The sequence below is a fragment of the Arvicanthis niloticus genome, chromosome 6 (assembly GCF_011762505.2).
Source record: "Arvicanthis niloticus isolate mArvNil1 chromosome 6, mArvNil1.pat.X, whole genome shotgun sequence".
Taxonomy (NCBI): domain Eukaryota; kingdom Metazoa; phylum Chordata; class Mammalia; order Rodentia; family Muridae; genus Arvicanthis; species Arvicanthis niloticus.
Window position 1 is genome coordinate 52,920,750 of NC_047663.1, and position 19,020 is coordinate 52,939,769.

The 19,020-nt window shown below is 46.3% G+C and overlaps 2 protein-coding genes across 3 annotated transcripts; both read right to left on the reverse strand.

Moving 5' to 3' along the window:
* Nucleotides 1–1,001: 1,001 nt before the first annotated feature.
* On the reverse strand, nucleotides 1,002–4,290 carry Rpl26 (ribosomal protein L26). The gene is made up of 4 exons (XM_034507948.2): nucleotides 4,193–4,290; nucleotides 3,405–3,577; nucleotides 2,275–2,415; nucleotides 1,002–1,171 (listed from the first exon to the last, which is right to left on the reverse strand). Exons 2-4 carry the CDS (start codon nucleotides 3,570–3,572, stop codon nucleotides 1,043–1,045), a joined length of 438 nt encoding a protein of 145 aa, XP_034363839.1. The 5' UTR covers nucleotides 3,573–3,577; nucleotides 4,193–4,290; the 3' UTR covers nucleotides 1,002–1,042.
* Nucleotides 4,291–9,873: 5,583 nt separating this feature from the next.
* Rnf222 (ring finger protein 222) lies at nucleotides 9,874–18,270 on the reverse strand. 2 transcript variants are annotated; one of them, XM_076936562.1, is made up of 4 exons: nucleotides 18,033–18,270; nucleotides 17,415–17,501; nucleotides 12,655–12,807; nucleotides 9,874–12,070 (listed from the first exon to the last, which is right to left on the reverse strand). In XM_076936562.1, exon 4 carries the CDS (start codon nucleotides 12,042–12,044, stop codon nucleotides 11,409–11,411), a length of 636 nt encoding a protein of 211 aa, XP_076792677.1. In that variant the 5' UTR covers nucleotides 12,045–12,070; nucleotides 12,655–12,807; nucleotides 17,415–17,501; nucleotides 18,033–18,270; the 3' UTR covers nucleotides 9,874–11,408. The 2 variants fall into 2 exon arrangements, with proteins under 2 accessions (XP_076792677.1, XP_034363439.1); XM_034507548.2 differs by lacking the exons at nucleotides 17,415–17,501; nucleotides 18,033–18,270 and adding an exon at nucleotides 15,955–16,548.
* Nucleotides 18,271–19,020: the final 750 nt, after the last annotated feature.

Consider the following 19,020-nt stretch of genomic DNA (forward strand, 5'->3'; position numbering starts at 1 on the left):
GTGAGACCTTATCTCAAAAAAAAAAAAAAAAAAAAAAAAAAAAAAAAAAAAAAAAAGCCCCATATCAGCAAAGTACTGCCTGGAGTGCACTGTTCCAGTTACCAGTAGAGCTACCTAAACCCTCTAAACTAACAGCTGCCAACTGCAGGACACTCCAGAGTGTTCTGAGAATACATCATTTCTTTTTTTGGAAATTATGTTGCCAGTATGACCCAGGCCAGCCTCAAAGTGCTTCTGCCTCCACCTCAGCTGGGGTTTCTCATGTACCCACTGCTACTTGCAACTTAGTTATTTCATAGCACTGTTCCAACATTAGCACAGGGAAATAAAATTTTACCACCAGTGATAAAATTCTCACTGTAGTGAAATCACAGCAGCCAGGTTTTCCCCAGTGAGACAACACGTGGCTTTCCAGAGCTGGAGAGCCGGCTCAGCAGTTAAGAGGACCAACTGACCCTTCAGAGGAACTAAGGTCAAGCCTGGGCACACACAATTTGATTCAAGGGGGTCTGGTGCCCTCGTCTGGCTTCTTTAGACACTGCAGGAATTTGGTATACAGACACACACACACAAATGTAGCTACATGTAAGGGTTTTTCCAATGAATTTCAAATAGTTTAGGCCCTAGGAGATGGCACCAGCCTGTAAGACTGAACAAGCTCTAGGACTCACAAGGTGGGATAACTGACTCTAAGGGCCTTTTCTAGATACCAGTCCACTAGGAGTACTTTCAACCAGCCATTCCCGTAAACCTGCTCAGTAAAAACCCTCAGGATAAGGGCTATTGTCAGACTCTGAGGCTGCCAAAGCTAACTATTAAATGTAAAATTCACTATAGCTCCTGATTCCACAAAATTATTAGGAAACAACCCCCCACTTAATTCCACATAACTTGTCACGGTGCTATCAGGCCATCTGTGAGGGTGGCTGTCCTTTCCAGACCCAAAAGTAGAGCAAGCCACAGAAAACAAGGTACTTGAAAAACACCACACAAGACCAGACTACTTAAGCAGTCTTTACTGAAAGCCGTGCATGAGATGTGTCTACTCCTGCATCTTCTCGATAGTTTCTTCCTTGTATTTGCCCTTCTCCTTCCCCACTTGTCGGGACTTGGCTTTCCTCTCCAGGATCTTCTTGCGGTCCTTGTCCAGCTTCAGCCTGGTGATGACCACCTGCAGAAAAAGAGCCAAGAGTGGGTGGTGGATACCTCAATGTTACTTCCTAAGAGCCTATGCAAACCATCATACAAGAGCTTTGGAGCAGAGGCTGTTTGCCCACCCAGTCCAATCCCATCACACGCCGCACAAGGACCAAGAAGTGACCACTGTACTTACCTTGAAAGCTGAGCTGGCGGTGGAAGGCAACAACCAAGCCAGCGAACAAAACCATTAGAATATGTATGTTACAGAATAAAAATGTTGTTAGAGAGACACCTTCCTTACTTGGGGTGTGTGGCACACACCTTTAATCCCAGCATCCAGGATGCAGAGATATGCAGACCCCTGAGCACCAGAAAAACAAAAACTCAAGAGCTCACTATGTGATGTGCCGGAGGGCTAACAGACCTACATGTTTTTCATCTCCACTGGCACCACACACACAGAAGCAAACACACACTTGATGTGTCATGATATATAGTGGGGAAGGGAAAAGAAACCTTTAATCCCAGCACTTGGGAGGCAGAGGCAGGTGGATTTCTGACTTCAAGGCCAGCCTGGTCTACAGAGTGAGCTCCAGGGCTACACAGAGAAACCAAAAAAAAAAAAAAAAAAAAAAAAAAAAAAAAAAAAAAAAAAAGGCACAATTTTGATACTGACATGCAGGTTATTTTGGCTGTCCTGTAGCTTGAAGATGACATTTTCAGCACCAGTAAGTCTGAAACCCGTGAGCAGTTGCTGTGCATGTCACTCACACAAACAGTCCATCACAAATCTGGGATAACTGCCTTGAAAAGTAAGCCTGGGATGGGTATATATTTTGGGATGCTCTAAATGGCCTCACTGATTACTTAATTGCACTAAGCCCACAAAACAAACAGGGCTGAAGCTCTGCTCATCACATAACCACCGTTTCCCAGATTTTAGAATATTAATCATTGAGCCACATGTTTGAGGAAAAGCAGTGATGTTCAGGACACAGATTTCAGCTAAACCCCAAATTTAAAGCCATGCTGCTTTAGGACACATTTCTAGCACAGGGGCCACTTACAGGTGCCCTGTAAATATGCAATCACATATGTACAAGCAAGTGGTTTCCTTCCCTCAAAAATACCCACCTTGCTGGGGTGGATGCCCACGTGGACAGTTGTGCCATTAGCCTTCTCTCGCTGGACCCGCTCAATGTAGATGACGTACTTCTTCCTGTACACCTGGACCACTTTGCCAATCTGCTGGCCTTTGTAGTGTCCTCGAACAACCTGAATGCCAATTAAGGAAAACCATGAGCACGGACCAGAGTATAACACAGTAAACCAGAACTTCTGAACCATTTATACACCGTGTACTCATAGCAGACACACACTTTCCCTTTTTTGGGATGGGGTTACTAAGACTCAACCCCAGGACCTGTACATACAAGGTAACCACTACAAACAGCGGACTAACTCTCCAACCCTAAATCTTTTAGTCTTTTTTTTTTTTTTTTTTTGGTTTTTCGAGACAGGGTTTCTCTGTGTAGCCCTGGCTGGCCTCGAACTCAGAAATCCTCCTGCCTCTGCCTCCCAAGTGCTGGGATTAAAGGCGTGCGCCACCACAGCCCGGCTTTTTAATCTTTAAAGAATAAAAATAACCCAGGTCACTCGCCTATAGCAAAGAAAGCTTGTTAAAAGGTAAAGCCACCAGTCAGGCTTTCTAAAAACACAACCAAGTCAAGACTGCTCCTATCTGGTAGCTGTTTTCAACCCACACCATTCCTACCAGGATAAATGTTTCATTTTATCATTAAGTATTGTTTAAAAGCATTAAGCTGTGCCAGGTGGGCAGTGCACATCTTTTAGCCGAGCACTGTATCTTTACTGTAAATTCAAGGTCCCCCTATTCTACAGAGTTCCAGGACAGCCAAGGGCTATAAAAACAAACAAACAAACAAACAAAAAACACTAAAAACCCCGCCCTAAGAAGTGTTCTAGAACTTACCAATCACTAGTTATAAATTACAGCTACAGAAAATCTCATCCCAATATAACTAATAGATTCCCACAGAAATACATTAACCAAAAGAAAACAGTTTTCCAGTTCTTTCATCTGATGCAAAGCAACCCTTTCAAACATCAAATGCAGGTCTGATTAAAGGCGGCAGGGAATCTACTTGAGGAGTCTTGTATTTGGTGGAGGACTAGTTAACAGAACTGCTGAGCTTCCCCTCCTCCAACAACGGCCAATCGACTCACCAAGCAAGGAAACGTACCTGAACTTCATCATCCTTTCGAATGGGCATAGACCGAACGTTATATTTCTGTCTCAGTTCTTTGGAAAGAGGGGAAGACATGATCTTCCTCCGAATGTGAGAAGGTGCATTGAAATGCCGTTTGCGGTTCTTGCTCCGGTCAGAAGTCACAAAGGGATTGAATTTCATTTTGGCTAAAAACAACAACAAAGGACCCTTTAACGCTCCCAAGTCTCAACCAGTGCCCCAAACAGCATCAGTTCCACTTCGAAAGCACACAACGCTCACTGGAGGATGTCATGCTCAGTTACTCCATCAGACCTTCCTATCTCTGAAAAGTTTTTTTGCGGTTTTTCAAGGTGGAGACTGCCATTAGTAACATCTGTCTTAGTTTTAGGCTTGCCTTTCCAACTTAAGCACCCTGAGGGTCCTATATTGCGTCCGTTTTTGCCTTCTCATTTACAAACTCCGGTGTTCTGCATTTTGCTCCCCATTTGAGCATGGAAACTAGGGCGGATCTCCAAACCCTTCCGACTGGCGAGAGGGCTAACAGCACAGGTGATTCGAGCTATCACTTAGTTAACTACGTCTCCAGAGGCCCCCGCCGGCCTTCGAGTCCATGAATCTGTTCCCTACACCTCTCCAGCCCCGCGGTCCCTGGCTAGGAAAGACACGATCTAGCCCATCCCAGCACGGCTCCCTGGTTGATGTCGGGCCAGCAAGCCTGTCTCGGGGCCCCGGGACAGAAAGCCTCATTGCCTCGCCGCGGATGGCTGCGGATTCCCCGCGACAACCCGCCCAAAACTCACCGGCTACGATCCACCGATGGCCGCAAAAGGAAAGAGATCTACACGCGACTTCCGGTTCTGTAAGTTGCAGTGAGATCTCGCGAGAATCTCGGAGCAAACTTGGACAAGAGGTTGAGTGAGAAGAAACTAGGAATGGAAGGTTAGCGACATCTAGAGGCTCGGAGGGGAACTGTGAGGGGGTGCTGACGTCATCCCTTGGAGATGTGAACGCTAGGCTTATGGGGAAGGCTGTGCTCTGGGGATGAAGAGGATTGCTTAGAGACCCTAGGCCGGCATAATGGACAAGTGAGAGGACCTGGGGGACCTCACCCTCCCATTTCCGGGCTCCAGGCGTAGCGCCTTTAAAACTGTAAACCCCTCGGTTCCAGATCTGATGGAGGCACGACAAGGGGGTCCGCTTCCCTGCAAATGGATTCTGAGGCATAGGTTTCTGTCGAATGAATAATACAGACGTCATGCTAACAGGAGACGCATATTTCGTAAGACACAGGGGACTTCCTGAGTCCTCGGCACAGCACACTCTTCTACACCCTTTTACATGGCTAACGTCTTTAGGCTGATGCAGGTGCACTGTCCTCCGTTTACAGAGTGGATAACTGAGCCACGAAGCAGTGACAGGAAGGTGCAAGGGAACACAGGATCTATGACTTCTAGCAGAGTCTAAAACCCATGAGGCTGGCTCTCCAGGCCCCCCTGGAAACGCTATGGCTCGGTTTGTAGGAACCTACTGTCAAGTTGAAGAGCAAGAAACCATACCTTTGAGGGTTCAAAATAGAGTCATCTGTATTCATGATTTTAAAATAGTGTACTGTCAAATATTCTGTAAAAGAAAGAGCCCCACCGGAGTGGTGGCGAACACCTTTAATCCCAGACCTTGGGAGGCAGAGGCCAGCCTCCAGGACAGCCAGGGCTATACAGAGAAACCCTGTCTCAAAAACAAAAAAAGAAAGAAAAGAAAAAAAAAGAGCCCCAATTTTATATGTCATTGAAAATTTGAAAGCTGGGCGTGCCAGTGCACACCTTTAATTTCAACACTTGGGAGGCAGAGGAAAGGGGATTTCTGAGTTTGAAGCCAATCTGGTCCACAGAGTGAGTTTCAGGGCAGTCAGGGATATACAGAGAAACCCTGTCTTAAAAAACAAGAACAAAAAGAAAATGAAGAAATGAAAGAAAAGAAAAAGAAAGATGAACAAAAATCTGCAGCAATTCTATTCAACAAATACTTATGGCACATCCTTCATGGGCTAGCTTAGAACATTGTAGTGACAAAATAATCCCAGGTTTGTGCTGGCAGGAAGTCATGGTCTAAGAGTGGACAAAGGCATAGGAAGCAGCAAGTTTCGGGTCACAGGAAACTTGAGCCAGCGGCCTTTAGCTTTGGGATCAGGGAGATTTGTGCGGTGAGGTAACCCTTGACTGAGTTTTGAAGAATGTTAAAATTAGCTCCACAAGGCAGCAGAATAACTAGAGGGGAGACTGGAGGTGAGAGGCAAATGTCAATTTTCCAGGAACTAGGTTCTATGCCGTTTAGAGGGAAGCTCAGAGGTCACAGGGCCATTGCGAGCTGCCCACAGCTCCTGCCTTCCTCCCTCCTTTCCAGCTCACCAGCTTGCTTTCAGGAAAAGCATTTTGTTGTTGTTGTTGTTTTTTGTTTTGTTTTTTGTTTGTTTGTTTCCTTAACAATCTCTCCTTTTCCAAGACTCCCTACATTCTCTGAGGACATCGTGCCCTGACTAGTGCCTCCTTGGTTTCCCCAGTCTGGCGATTCTGAATCATCATCAGAATGAAACCTGTAGGTCAGGGTTTGGACAACACAGCCACTTCATACGGCGATAAGATTGCTAAACAAATCCCCCAGCGATACAAATTGCCAGCAGTCTAGTTATGGTCTGCTTATCTCTCCGGTGTCTGTTGGGTATCTGGCTCACGTCCTTCTTCTCTGCCTTCTAAGCTGACTGAAAAGATTATTTATTTTAGTTTTCCAAGACAGGGTTTCTATGTGTAGCTCTGTTTGTCCTGGAACTCACTCAATAGACCAGGCTGGCCACAGAGACCTGCCTGCCTCTACCTCCCAAGAGCTGGGATTAAAGCTACACACTACCACCACCTGGCTGAAAGGATCCTTTAAATTGACCTTGTAGGGTCATTTTGAAGCAGGTCTTCATAAAGCTGAGATGCATTAAAGCAGGGATTTCCCCCCCCCCAATTTCACATCTAAATTGAACTAGTCATGTATAGGTGTGCATTACACACATCTTATTTATTTTACTTTTTATGTAGTGCTTATCTTATACATAGGGCTCGATACTATGTTCTGTGCCCAGTTCTATAAGTTCCTCCCCTGAAGGAGCACTTTGCCCAGAAAGAAGAGAAACGAGGCAACAAAGAAGCATAATTGGATATAGCCAGGAGGATTGGGTTCGGTGTGTGTAGGAAACACAGCAACAGTCTGTTCATCTGAGTGGTGGAGGGGCATGAGGATGTCTCTGAAGATCAGCTTTTCACTGTTTCTGGAAATTCAAGCCAGGGAAGTTAGCTCCAGAATCTGGCCTGATATACAGCCCCCTAAGCTTGCCTGGTGGGCCTAGATTGAGGAGTATGGAAGTTACAGGTTCCCGTGACAGTGGGAGAGGCCTGTGTATGCGCCTCAGAAGGAAGGAAGAGAAAAGCTGCAGTTTTGCTGTTGTTTGGGAAGGTCTCCCTCTGCAACCCAGGCCACGATGAACTCAAGAGCTTCCTGCCTTTGCTTACTGCATGCTGGGATTCCAGGCACGTGTTTTCATGTCCAGTGTCATGTGTTCATCCTTCTGTTTATATTGCTGGTATCCATCTATCCGTCTGTCTGTCTGTCAAAATTTATCTCCCTATGCTTTAAGCAACCACCTTTCCCAAGATAGTTGCCTAAATGATACATTTATTTAGAAAGATTAAGGGAAGGCAGAGAAAAGGGAATCAAAGCACACACACTGAATGGCAGGACTCAAGGAAATCTACAAGAATTTAGGAGCACTGACAAGATGAAACATTTTTTGTGCTTCTTGGTGCCTCTTATCCGTAAAATGACATGTCTGTAAATGGGACAAACCAGCCTACAGAGCCAGTGGCTGACTTGATACCCTTGAAGCACAGAACCAGTTCTGTAGCAGTTCTCAAATGTTCTTTTCTTTTTTCTTTTTTCTTTTGGTTTTTCGAGACAGGGTTTCTCTGTGTAGCCCTGGCTGTCCTGGAACTCACTCTGTAGACCAGGCTGGCCTCGAACTCAGAAATCTGCCTGCCTCTGCCTCCCAAGTGCTGGGATTAAAGGTGTGTGCCACCACTGCCTGGCTCGAATGTTCTTTTAAAATTTATTTGTAATTAAAAAATTATGTGAATAGGTGTTTTGCCTGTACACATATGTGTCTATGTAACATATGCATTCCTGGTGCCCGAGGAGGACAGAAGAGGGCGTCAGATGCCCTGGGACTGGAGTTACAGATGGTTGTGTGTCGCCTTGTGAGTGCTGGAAGTTGAATCTGGGGTTTTCTAGTAGAGTCGTCAGTGCTCTTAACCACTGCGTCATCTCTAGCTCCATTTTACAATTTCGTTATTTTATGTGTATGAATGTTTTGCCTGTATACATCTAGTGTATTCCACACTGCATGCCTAGTGCCCCTAGAGGCCAGAAGAGGGCATCACACCTTACAGATGATTGTGAGCCACCTTGTGGGTGCTGGCTAGTCTTATGTCAACTTCATAAACAACTTAGAGTTATCTGAAAGAAGGGAGCCTTAATTGAGAAAATATCTTTCTTAATTAGTGATCAATGCCAAATCCATTGCAGGCTGTGCCTTCCCTGGGCTAGTGGTCCTGAGTTTATAAAAAAGCAGGCTGAGCAAGCCAGGGGAAGCAAGCCAGTGAGCAGCGCCCCTCCATGGCCTCTGCATTAGTTCCTGCCTCCGGGTTCTTTTTCTGCTTGAGTTCCTGTTCTGACTTCCTTTGATGCTGAACAGCAAGGTGGAAGCTGAATTAACCTTTCTCCCCCATTTGCTTTTTGGTCATGGTGTTTAATTGAAGCAATAGAAACCCTAACAAGGATAAATATTAAGCTCCATCTCTTTAGCCTTAAGTATTCTCGAGGTGGATTCCCATCTGGGCAAGAAGAAAATACACTAAAACTTTTCTTTTCTTTCTTTCTCTCTTTCTTTCTTTTTTTTTTAACACAGAGATACAACAAATTGCCAGTAGTCTAGTTATGGTCTGCTTATCTCACCAGTGTCTGTTGGGTGTGAACCCAGGGTCTATGCCCTGCTAAGCACTTTCTTTACCACTGAGTTATCCTCCCAGCCCTCTATTTAGTTTTTGAATAAACATTTGCTTGACTTAAAAGTCCAAAAACATAACAGGCAAAGTGAAGTCTTCCATCCCATCAATTTCTCTGTCCTTTCCAAGGTTAAATCTGTTATTAGGGTGTTGTTGTTATTTTTGTCTATTTTCCCCAGCTAATGCACATATAAGCAAATAAGAAAATATTTATTCCTCTTTCCACAGAAATCATAGTGTCCAGAACTCAGTGTTCTGTGCCTGACTCATTCCATTTGTTGCTACATAGTTTAGTCCTCTTTGGGGCCGCAGGCCCTGGACCTCAAGGCTAATAACTAGCTGTTTGTTGATTACCACGTAGGGGCTTTTTAAACCTTTGTTATTACACATAGGACCACAATTATATAATATTGTGTATGTGTCACCAGCCATCTAGACAGCTGTACTAAGGAGACACATTTCTAGAACACAAACTGCTGGTCCAACATGGAAACATTGAGAGATAATGTGTCCAGCTTCATTGGACAGCTTTTTACAAATATGCATTTCTAGCCAGGCAGAGGCGGCACACATTTTTAATCCCAGCACTTGGGAGGGAGAGGCGGGTGGATCTTTGAAAGTTCAAGGTCAGCCTGGTCTAGAGTGAATTCTGGGGCAGCCAGGCTACACAAAAAAATCCTGTCTCAAAAAAAAAAAACACACACACACACAAAAAACAAAATAAAACCAACCAAACAACAATAAAAAAATCAAAAAAATATGCATTTTCACTAACAATTCACCTGCCACTCCAGCCTCACAGGCAGAACAGGATTTAATAAGCTAACAGGTAATCGATGCCAGTGATTTTGATTTATAGTTCTTTTACAAATGTGCCTCAGAGTCTTTTGTTTTGTTTTGTTTTGTTTTTTTCGAGACAGGGCTTCTCTGTGTAGCCCTGGCTGTCCTGGAACTCACTCTGTAGACCAGGCTGGCCTCGAACTCAGAAATCTGCCTGCCTCTGCCTCCCAAGTGCTGGGATTAAAGGTGTGCGCCACCACCGCCCGGCTGTGCCTCAGAGTCTTAAGGACTTTGGGATTTTTAAGAGTCTACACACATTGCAAAGATCTCTGTACTCTGAGAAAATACCTGCTTTTATTTTAAAAATGGCTTCCCACCTTTATTTGAAAACGAAAGAAGTGGCCTCTACAAGTGCAGCTGAACAACATGAAAACATCACAGGTATTTTGGAAGAGTCTCTGCAAACACAGCAGGATCCTGAAGGCTTTGAATCAGTTCCCCAGAATCTCGTGGCACTGATTATTAGCACAGCCTGGCTGAGGTGGACACAGACACACACGTCTGCAAGGTTCCTTTTGTTTCTATAATAAATATCACCCCCACCCCCCACCCCATCTACCTGTTCCCTCCACATCGGCACAGCACCTGTGTTCTCTAGTCTTAGAAGAAGCATAAGTCCACTGGTGGGCCCCTGAAAGCAACAGCCACTTTGTCACAAACATCCCTTGTTGGCTGAGGCTCTTTCTGATGGCCCCCAGATGTCAACCATGGCAGACATCGGAGAAGTAGCTAAGAGGGATATAGCATTGTTTCATTCTACACAGACAGTGAACTTCTGTGTGGATGTTGTGAATAGGCTCAACTACTGGCACACCCTGGATGCCAAACCTCTCCTATCTGTGACAGTAGCTGGAAGTCCCTGTTGTTTTCAGTGACAAGGGATTAGCTTCCTTGAGGACTTCCTCAAGAGAGACCAACTCTGAGGCTTTCCTTATAGGCGTGAGTACCCAACCACTCCAGGGTGCAGTGTCTGGCTATCAGCATCTGTGGAGACAGCTGACAAGCTCAGCTTCTTTCTTCCCCACCCTTCCTCACCCAGCTCAGCCCCAGAGCATCCACCTGGGAAACTGGCCCAGCTGGTGTGGCTTCTAATGAATGGTTGGCTCATGAGGAGGTGGACTTGGCAGGGAGGAAGGTGGGAGCCCCCAGGGGTTAATTTGCTCACATAGCTCTCAGCTGACTCAAGTCTCACCTGGAGGGCGTCCTCTCCACCCCCTGTCTTCTATGTCACCCTTGAAAACCCTAAGACTGGAAATCAGGTCTGCTCCTTGGGCCTGGCAGTTTACAGAACCCTCTGAGGCTGTGGCTATTCTGTCAACAGCGGCCTCTTTCACAGAGTGTTTTTTGGTGTGGACCACCCAGAAAACCTTTTCTCTGTTGCCCCACCCCCACCTCCTCTCCTGGGCTAAAGCTTCTGAGATCATCATCTTCCTCCTTCAAGATGATGGGCTGGAGATGGGAACACTTAGCAGTGGGCTGCTTGAGGTTCATATATGAGGCTATGGTGCTGGAAGACTGGAGCTAGGACCCTGTATCAACTTCTGTTTCTTCCTGGGGGCACTGTAGAGGACCCTCTGTGGGAAGGAGTTCTGATCTGGAACAGGACTTCCACTGGGCTCTCACCTGGTAGGATACAGGGCAGCAAAACTTCCTTGTACCTAGGTCTACCTGGCTTCAGGTTGGTTACTTGGCTGGTAAGGTTTATGACCCTGTAGGAGAGCAGTGGCCACCCAGCTTCTAGCTTGCTAAGTTCCAGCCTAAAGAAGGGTTGTTTGTTGGGGATACTTATGGAACCACAAATGGGGAGTTGGCCATTCAGTGTTAGCCTCAGAGTATCTCTGTCCCTAGCCTCTCCTCATGCCAAAGCCCTCACTGACAAGGGATGAAAAGGGTGGAGACAAAGCCCTTAACTTTCTAATATGGCCCCACCCATGTCCTGAGTCCGGGACCTCTTCTGCAGCTTGATTGTACCAGGTCTACAATAGGACCCTCTGCCCTCTCCCAAGCCGTGGCCAGCACAGCATGGAGCACAGCTTAGATACTGGGCCTTGCTCTTCTGTCCTCTGCCTGCCGCCACTTAGGCCTGCTTCCTCACCAGCAGCACCCAGGGCAGGATGGCAGCTACCACAGCCACCACGGCAATGAGGGTGATGAGCAGGAGAGCCCGAGACCGGCAGCAGAAAGAACGGGTGGTGCTGGGAGCCGGGGATGCCTCTGATATCTCTGCCAGGCTGCGTCGGGGCAGCACGCTGTCCTGTTCCCCCAGCGGCATCCCGTGGCGACTGATGATGAAAATCTGTGACTCTCTGGGCAGGCTGGGCAGCAGGTCCAAGGGGAGCTGAGGCCCCTGGCTTGGCGATTGTCCCCAGACCTGGTGGGAAATAACCAGGGGGTTTGTGTGGCCTCCACGGTCTGGTGAGGGCACAGAGGGCAGGCCCACAGGCACAGCCAGGGTCTGCGAGCTCTTGTCCAGCATGGAGGGCCAGCGGGAGCTCTTCTTGCTGAGGAAGGTGACGTAGCGGCAGATGGGGCAGACGATAGTCCTCTGCACCTGTCCATCCACGCGGGTAGAGAGCAGGTACTTGACCAAGCAGTCATGGCAGAACACATGGCCGCAGCTCAGCGTCCGGCTGGCGCCCTCCAGATCCCGGAACTTCTCGTAGCACACAGGGCACTCACTGCCCGAGCTGTCCTTGCTTCCCCCTTCTGACATGGCCCTTCAGAGATAACAGGCCTCAGCTGGGGGATGTAAAAGTGAAGGGTTGTGAGCATCTGGGAGTTTTTCCACTTTTTCCTCCCGCTTCCTGACCCCTACTCACATCTTGTCTCCACCTCTTCCCCTTTGTTTCAGAAGCCTACCTGGATCAAACTAAGATGTGGAGCCTAGGATCCACAGAGGGGTTGTACAGACTCTCCTGGAGCTGGCATCAGGAAACAGGTAGGAAGTGTGTGGAGTAGGATGGATACCTGAAATACCTGATGCCTCACCACAACTATGACAAGCACTGTTGATGTCACCAGCTCACCTCTTCCTGCTTCAGTGCTGGACCTGGCTCCCATGGCAAATGAGGCCTAAGGAGATCCACGGCCAGGCGCATAGGTGGTTCTAGTCAGTTTGGCTCTACACTATGAACTACATGCACTATTCTTCAGACTTCCCTGTCAGCCAGGCTTCGATGATCTGTGGATCCCATGTCTCTTATCACCACTTCCAAGACTGTGTTCTCAGTGGCAGTCATAACTATAAAGCAATTAAAAAAAAAACAACCCAAAGCTCAAAACATATACATGCAAGTACGGCTGGGCTTTGAGGAGTCACATACCAGCCATGATCAGTCATTCGTCAGAGGCTCCTTTTGTGGAGGCTCAAGGCTGTCAGAAGGTTCTGATTAACCTCAACAAAAGTAGATTTTCATTCTTGGAGGATGCGTCTGGTCTGGTATTTTGGAAATGGGCAAAGTCACTGAGATCCAAGCCTGGTGAGAAGACAAACGAGGGGTCAAAGTCGTCATCATATTGTTTGAAGTCTAAGCTACTGGGTTTCTGAAACACGAACCGTGCGTTTCAAACTGATCTGAGAGGAAATGGGAGAGCCAACAGTTCTCTCAGCAGGACTGTGGGTGACTTGGAAGAGGAGCAGCTGCTTGGATGGATGGTGGGTCCAAGTACTTGCGTGTACATATCTCCAGAATCACAACTCTGGAGCCTAAACTTATCCCCAAACTCCTATAATTGATATATATGGTGCCCTCAGTGACAGAGAGCAATGACCCCAAGATCCACTGAGGACGGACGGTATGGCTGCCCTGAGTGCTAACAGGTGCACAGTAGGAACGGGATTAGCTAGCTGGAGGAAGAATCTATAAAGATCATGAATCTTCTGGAACCACTCCCATTCCCCTCCATTTGTTTAGTTGAAAATCCCTGTTGTTGGGTTGAAAATGTCCTAACTCTTAAAAAAAAAAAAAAAGGGGGGTGTGTGTGTGGGGTGGGTAGGATGGCGTTGGGACCATAGAAGCAGTCCAAAATCGTTGTGGAGGTTTCTCTGGTCTCTGAGGTGGCTAATGTGGCCTCTGAGCTGGGAAATGGGGTCAAGTACTCAGATGGTAGAACTGGGTTGAATTCCTTATCTATCTATGACTATCTATCACAGCCCTTGCTACCTGTTAACCTTGGATGTCAGCCAGCCCTCTGAGGTTGAGAGCTGGGCATGGTGGTCCACGCCTGTGACACAGTGAGTTCCAGGACAGTCAGGGTTACATAGTGAGACCCTGTCTCAAGAAAGCAAACCAAAGAAAAAAGACTGACAGCTGACAACAGCACCTCCTTCCTCCCAGAATGGGTGGGCGGTGGCGTTAGTGAGTGAAGTGTGTGTCAGGCAGGAAGTGCTCAGTAACAAAGGAGAGAGTCACTGTTAAGACAGGCTAAGTCCTCTCTTTTCTCCTGGGGGAGATCTGGAGATCCCTGTCGGCCATCTTGTCTATAGAGGCGCAGCCCTTGACAAAGGGCAGTTCTCCTCAAATTAGATTAGGATGACAGTAGACTAGGTAAGTGGTGGCACTAGATAAAGCAGGACAGCTGCCACGTTCTCAGATTTGTTTCCTAATAGACATCCAAATAGACCTGAGTGAGTGGGCTGCTATCAGGATGATTTTTTGATAAAAAAAAAGATAACCAACAACCAAACTGTTCCTCTGCATTGTGTAACTCCCCAAGAAATACAGGGGTAATCCCCACCGTCCATCTGTCCACCATCCATATGTCTACCCGCCAGATTTAACAGCTGTTTGCCAGGATCCTGCTATTCGCTAAATACTGAGGTTGCACCCTAGGGATAAAGTGTAGTCATGAAGTCCTTCATGAAGCCTAAAGGACATTTATGACTTGTTTTTCCTATTTCTTGGAGACAGGGTCTCATGTAGCCCAGGTTGGTCCCTAACTGGGCTATATAGCTAAGATAGACTTGAACACTTAGCCTTCCTGCCTCTACTCACCACATGCAGTGGTTACAGGCGTGGACCACCTTGGCTATAAGGTTTTTGTTGTTGTTTGTTTGTTTTTAATAGATTTTTTTTTAAAAAAAAAAAGAAAGATTGATTGATGGTCAGTGCCGTAAGTTGTTTGGATAACTGAGAAATGAGGCGCCAGACAGGTAAGAGAGCAAATATGAATCAAAGAGGAAGACAGGATTTCAGTATCAGCCAAAATGTCTAGTTTTATAAACTAATAAACTCAGCATTGGAGATGGGCAAGGGGTGTGTGTGTGTGTGACTCAAGGTCACCTGGTAGTGATGAAAAGAGAGGAGAAAGATTCCATGGGTGATGCAGAGAACATTATTAGACCTGTTGATAGACTGGCTGAGTAGATGCTAGCCAAGTCAGAAGTTGTGCTAAGGCGATCAGGGGAGGAGGAGCTTTCTTTCTTTCTTTCTTTCTTTCTTTCTTTCTTTCTTTCTTTCTTTCTTTCTCTTCTCTTCTCTGAGTTCTAGGAAAAGTCAAAAGGCAGTTCAGGGAGTGTCAGAGACATCCTGGGTTACTCACCAGGACCTCTCAGTTTCATGCATCCCAGGAGAGCCACACAATTCATGCTTGGGCAATGCATACTTCACCCCCCCCACCTGACCTTCTCAACTTCATTTCCCAGTGTGTTTTTGATCCCTCCTTCCTCTCCCTGGGGAACCTAACCAGACTCTGTCTCGGGAGCTGGGGTGTGGGAGCATAGCACACAAAATACTAGGGATGTGCTGTAGTTAGGGCACAGTCTGGCTGAGTGACACTGTAAGGCATTCTGTACCAAAGACATCCACGTTGGTGCTTTTAGGAAACTGGGGAAGAAAAGGACTGGGAAGTCTTCCTGGCTCAAGTGACACCAATGTTGAGCTAATAATAAATAATTATAACAGCGGCCATTTATTGAACACTAATTACGTGTTTGGCACTTGGAATCCCTTCCTCACCAAATCCTGACAACAAGTTTGGGGAGGTAGGTATTATCTCCATTTTACAGCCGAGGGACCCGAGACTTCAAGTAAAGAACTTTGTCAAAGTCGTAATGCTAGTATAGGGAAGACCTAGGACTTGAATTCAGGACAGCCTCCCTTGACAGCCTATATGATGTATTGTCATCTCTACTGGGGTTCAGATGGGCCTCCACAGAGGACCTTTCAGGCTTTAGTGAGAGGAGTAAATGATACATCCCCAGCAGAAAGGGGATACACCAGTTTCTGGAGTGCCCCTAAACAGGGTTGCCCCTCTGGCCACTTATGAAGTGAGAAGGCAATGGTTAGCTCAATGGAGCCAGTCTCACGAAACTCCTTTATCCACAATTCTTTACAGAAACATATCTCCAGGATAGAGATGAGGAACAGGTGTCACCCACCCAAAGGACCCCGAATCTCATGAGACAGAATGCTACTTCTAGATACCTGGAGTTCCCTCCCAGAGCCCTAGTGCAAGCCAGGCAGTTTCAGCCACCGCTGCTTCCCCACCCATCAGCAACACGCACATTTGCTATCTTTCTCCTTCTGCTCACACATTATTCCAGCTCCAGTTCACAGCATTCTCAGAAGCCATCCTCCACCCCAGCCAGCACCCCTCCCCCAACACACACACTTTGGCTGTACCTGAGAGAGTAGTGTCGGTCTTTCTAACCAAGGCCTTCACAGATGGGAGACACCCACCTGGGCTGACAGCTGCTGTCACTGTGCCGGCTGTGGAGGCATTTCTTAATGACTGAGCAGGTTGGGAGGACAGCGCAGGGAAGTGAATGCTGCCCAACCCGTTTGAGGCCAGGAGGCTCTAGGTTGCTGCTCAGGGGTTGGGCAGCTGCTGGAGTCAGGTGATCCCAGTGAGGATGCTAGCTGAGGAGCCCTGGGCTGAATCAGAGGGTCTCACTATAGAAGCAGTAACTCAGGGTCCCTTTGGCCAAGGCTTTCCTGGTCATGGATTTCCCATCCAACCATGGGAAAACTATACATAGGGACCCCTCTCTTTAACCACATAAAGAGTAAATGGGCCAGTAGGTCAGAGCCTAAGTGGGATGTGACACCCCAAGTCCCACACTAAGTTTGGTGTGATGTGCCCATGTGCAACTGTTTTTCATTAAATAGAGGGTCTTAGTGTGCCAATAGACCAACCACTACCAGTATAAACATGCATAAGTTGGTTTGGGGAATAACTTTGAATGATAGGAAGTACATTTGGAAAACTATGCTCTACAAGATTAATTATGTTTTTCAAAATAGTTTGTACAGTACAGGGTTTTGAATATTCTCAACACAGAGAAATGTTTTATCAGTTATATCTGAGTTTATGGATATGCCAGTCATTCTGATCCAATCATTAAAGACTGTATACATGTGTTCAAATGCCATGCTCCATATTCTACCCCTTACATATGTACAATTGAAAACTTAAAAATTATTAAAATAATATTGAGGGGCCCGGGATGTATAGGCTAAGTGCTTGCTCAGCATAAAGTCCTGGGTTTGTTCCTGGCTCTGTATAAACCAAGTGTGGTAGCATCTGCCTGTAATCCCTGCACTCAGAAGGTGGACACAGAAGGATCAGAAGCTCAGGATCGGCCAGGGAGCAGTGTGCACGCCTTTAATCCCAGCACTCCAGAGACAGAAGCAGGCTGGTCTGTAGAGTGAGTCCCAGGACAGTCAGGGGGTACACCAGAGAAATCCTGTCTGGGGGTGATGGGACAAGTTCAAGACCATCTCCAGTTACACAAGGCCAGTCTGAACTACATGAAACTCTGTCTCAAAAAAAAAAAAAAAAAAGTTGGTTTCTTTGTTTGTTTGTTTTTGTAAAGTTGAGGCAGGGACTCAAGCCTAAGAGCACTGGTTGCTCTTGCAGAGGACCTGGTTTGATTCTCAGCACCACATGGTGGCTCACAACTATCCATAACTCTAGTTCCAGGAAATGTGATGCCTTCTACTGACCTTAGTTGACACCAAACATGCACATGGTACACATATGTACATATAGGCCAAACACACATATGTAAAATAAAATGACTAAATCTAAAAAACAGAAACACTGAGGCAGAAAAAAATCACAGATAGCCATGTATACATACCCAGAAGTCACTGACTGCGGGACGGAGGTTCAAGTGTCAGAACTGAAGCAATGGCTTTAGTACATGACAAAGTTTATGAGAAGAGACCTGGAGGGAGACACATCAAACCACTATTAGGAGTCATTTTTTAGAGGAACTAAAAAAAAAAAAAAAAAAAATCCCTGACAATGTCTGTCTGTTTTTCTGTCTTTCTGTCTTTCTCTCTCTTTTTCTTTCTCTCTCTCTTTCTTTCTTTCTTTCTTTCTTTCTTTCTTTCTTTCTTTCTTTCTTTCTCTCTCTCTCTCTCTCCCTCCTTCCCTCCCTCCCTCCCTCCCTCTTTCTTTCTTTCTTTCTTTCTTTCTTTCTTTCTTTCTTTCTTTCTGATTTCGGGAGGGCAGTGTAAATAAGTGCCTCAGAGAACTCTTGTGTGCTCTGACGCCTGGAGCCCAGAGGACAGGACAACTTGTGGGTTCTGTCCTTGCACCAGGGGAGCCCAGAGGACACACTTAGGTCATCAGGCTCAGTGGGTGGCCTGATGTGCGTTTATCTGCTGAGCCAGTTCACTGGTTCTCTCTTTTAAAATTATTATTATTAGCTGGTATCTGTGTGTAGTGCGACTGGGGGTGGAGGGGCACGTACGGCATGGCTTGTGTGTGGTGGTCAGAGGAGAGCTTTATGGGGCACAGGGATGGAATGCAGGTGTGCGCTTGCATGGCAAACATCTTTCCTCACAAACCCAGCTTGCCAGCACATGAACGAGTGTTTCTTTTGTGATTGTAAACAACCAAGAATCAGGGAGAATCGAAGGTGAGGGAACTGGAAAATATTTTGGGGTACATTCCTTCTCAGTCTTCAGGAGGTTCCCTTAAAGCCATTTTTTTTTTCCTGGAAGAAAAAGAGAAAAGGTTACTAAATACAAAGCATACTAACACGTTGCCATGTTATACCATGCCCATAGCATGACCATTCTTCCCTGTCAACCATGGTCCTGTCTCCAGGGGCATTTTGCGCTCAGAGGATGACATTCCAGGGCATCCAGCCACTTCAGCCACGGATACATGTCTAGGCGGTAAACTGTCATGGCAGTCTCTCATGCTCTTTTTCTGGGAGTTCCAGGTAGCCCCAGATTTAGTAAAATAAAATCACAATATAACTAGATAAATCTGGCTTTCAGATAGACACCAAATGATTTTTGTCATAATCTGTCTGCCTGGGACACACCTATATTAGAAAAAAAGTACATACATACATACATACACACACACATACATACATACATACATACACACACACATACATACATACACACACACACATACATACATACATACATACATACATACACACACACATACATACATACATACACACATACATACATAATCTGGAACCCAAATTTAGGCACTTGAGAAGCTGATGCAGAAGGCTCATAAATTCCAGGCCAACCTAAGCAATTTAGTGAGAACTTGTTTCAAGGTAAAAGGTTTATTTAACATGTGTGAGGTTCTCCGTTCAAAGGCTGGTGCCACCATAAAAACTAGTAAGATAGAATTGCCAAGTTCTCAGGTCCTTCGTCAGTGTGGCTTTTAGCTCTGCCTAGGGATTTCTGGGTGTTCCTAAAAAGTAC

What these genes read in the sequence shown, in the direction of transcription:
- Rpl26 (XM_034507948.2), bottom strand. Translation starts at nt 3,572, where the DNA reads ATGAAATTCAATCCCTTTGTGACTTCTGACCGGAGCAAGAACCGCAAA. An exon ending in GAAAGGATGATGAAGTTCAG is followed by an intron (nt 2,416 to 3,404) that starts GTACGTTTCCTT and finishes ATTGGCATTCAG; the next exon opens with GTTGTTCGAGGACACTACAA. An exon ending in TGGGCATCCACCCCAGCAAG is followed by an intron (nt 1,172 to 2,274) that starts GTGGGTATTTTT and finishes CTTTTTCTGCAG; the next exon opens with GTGGTCATCACCAGGCTGAA.
- Rnf222 (XM_076936562.1), bottom strand. Translation starts at nt 12,044, where the DNA reads ATGTCAGAAGGGGGAAGCAAGGACAGCTCGGGCAGTGAGTGCCCTGTG.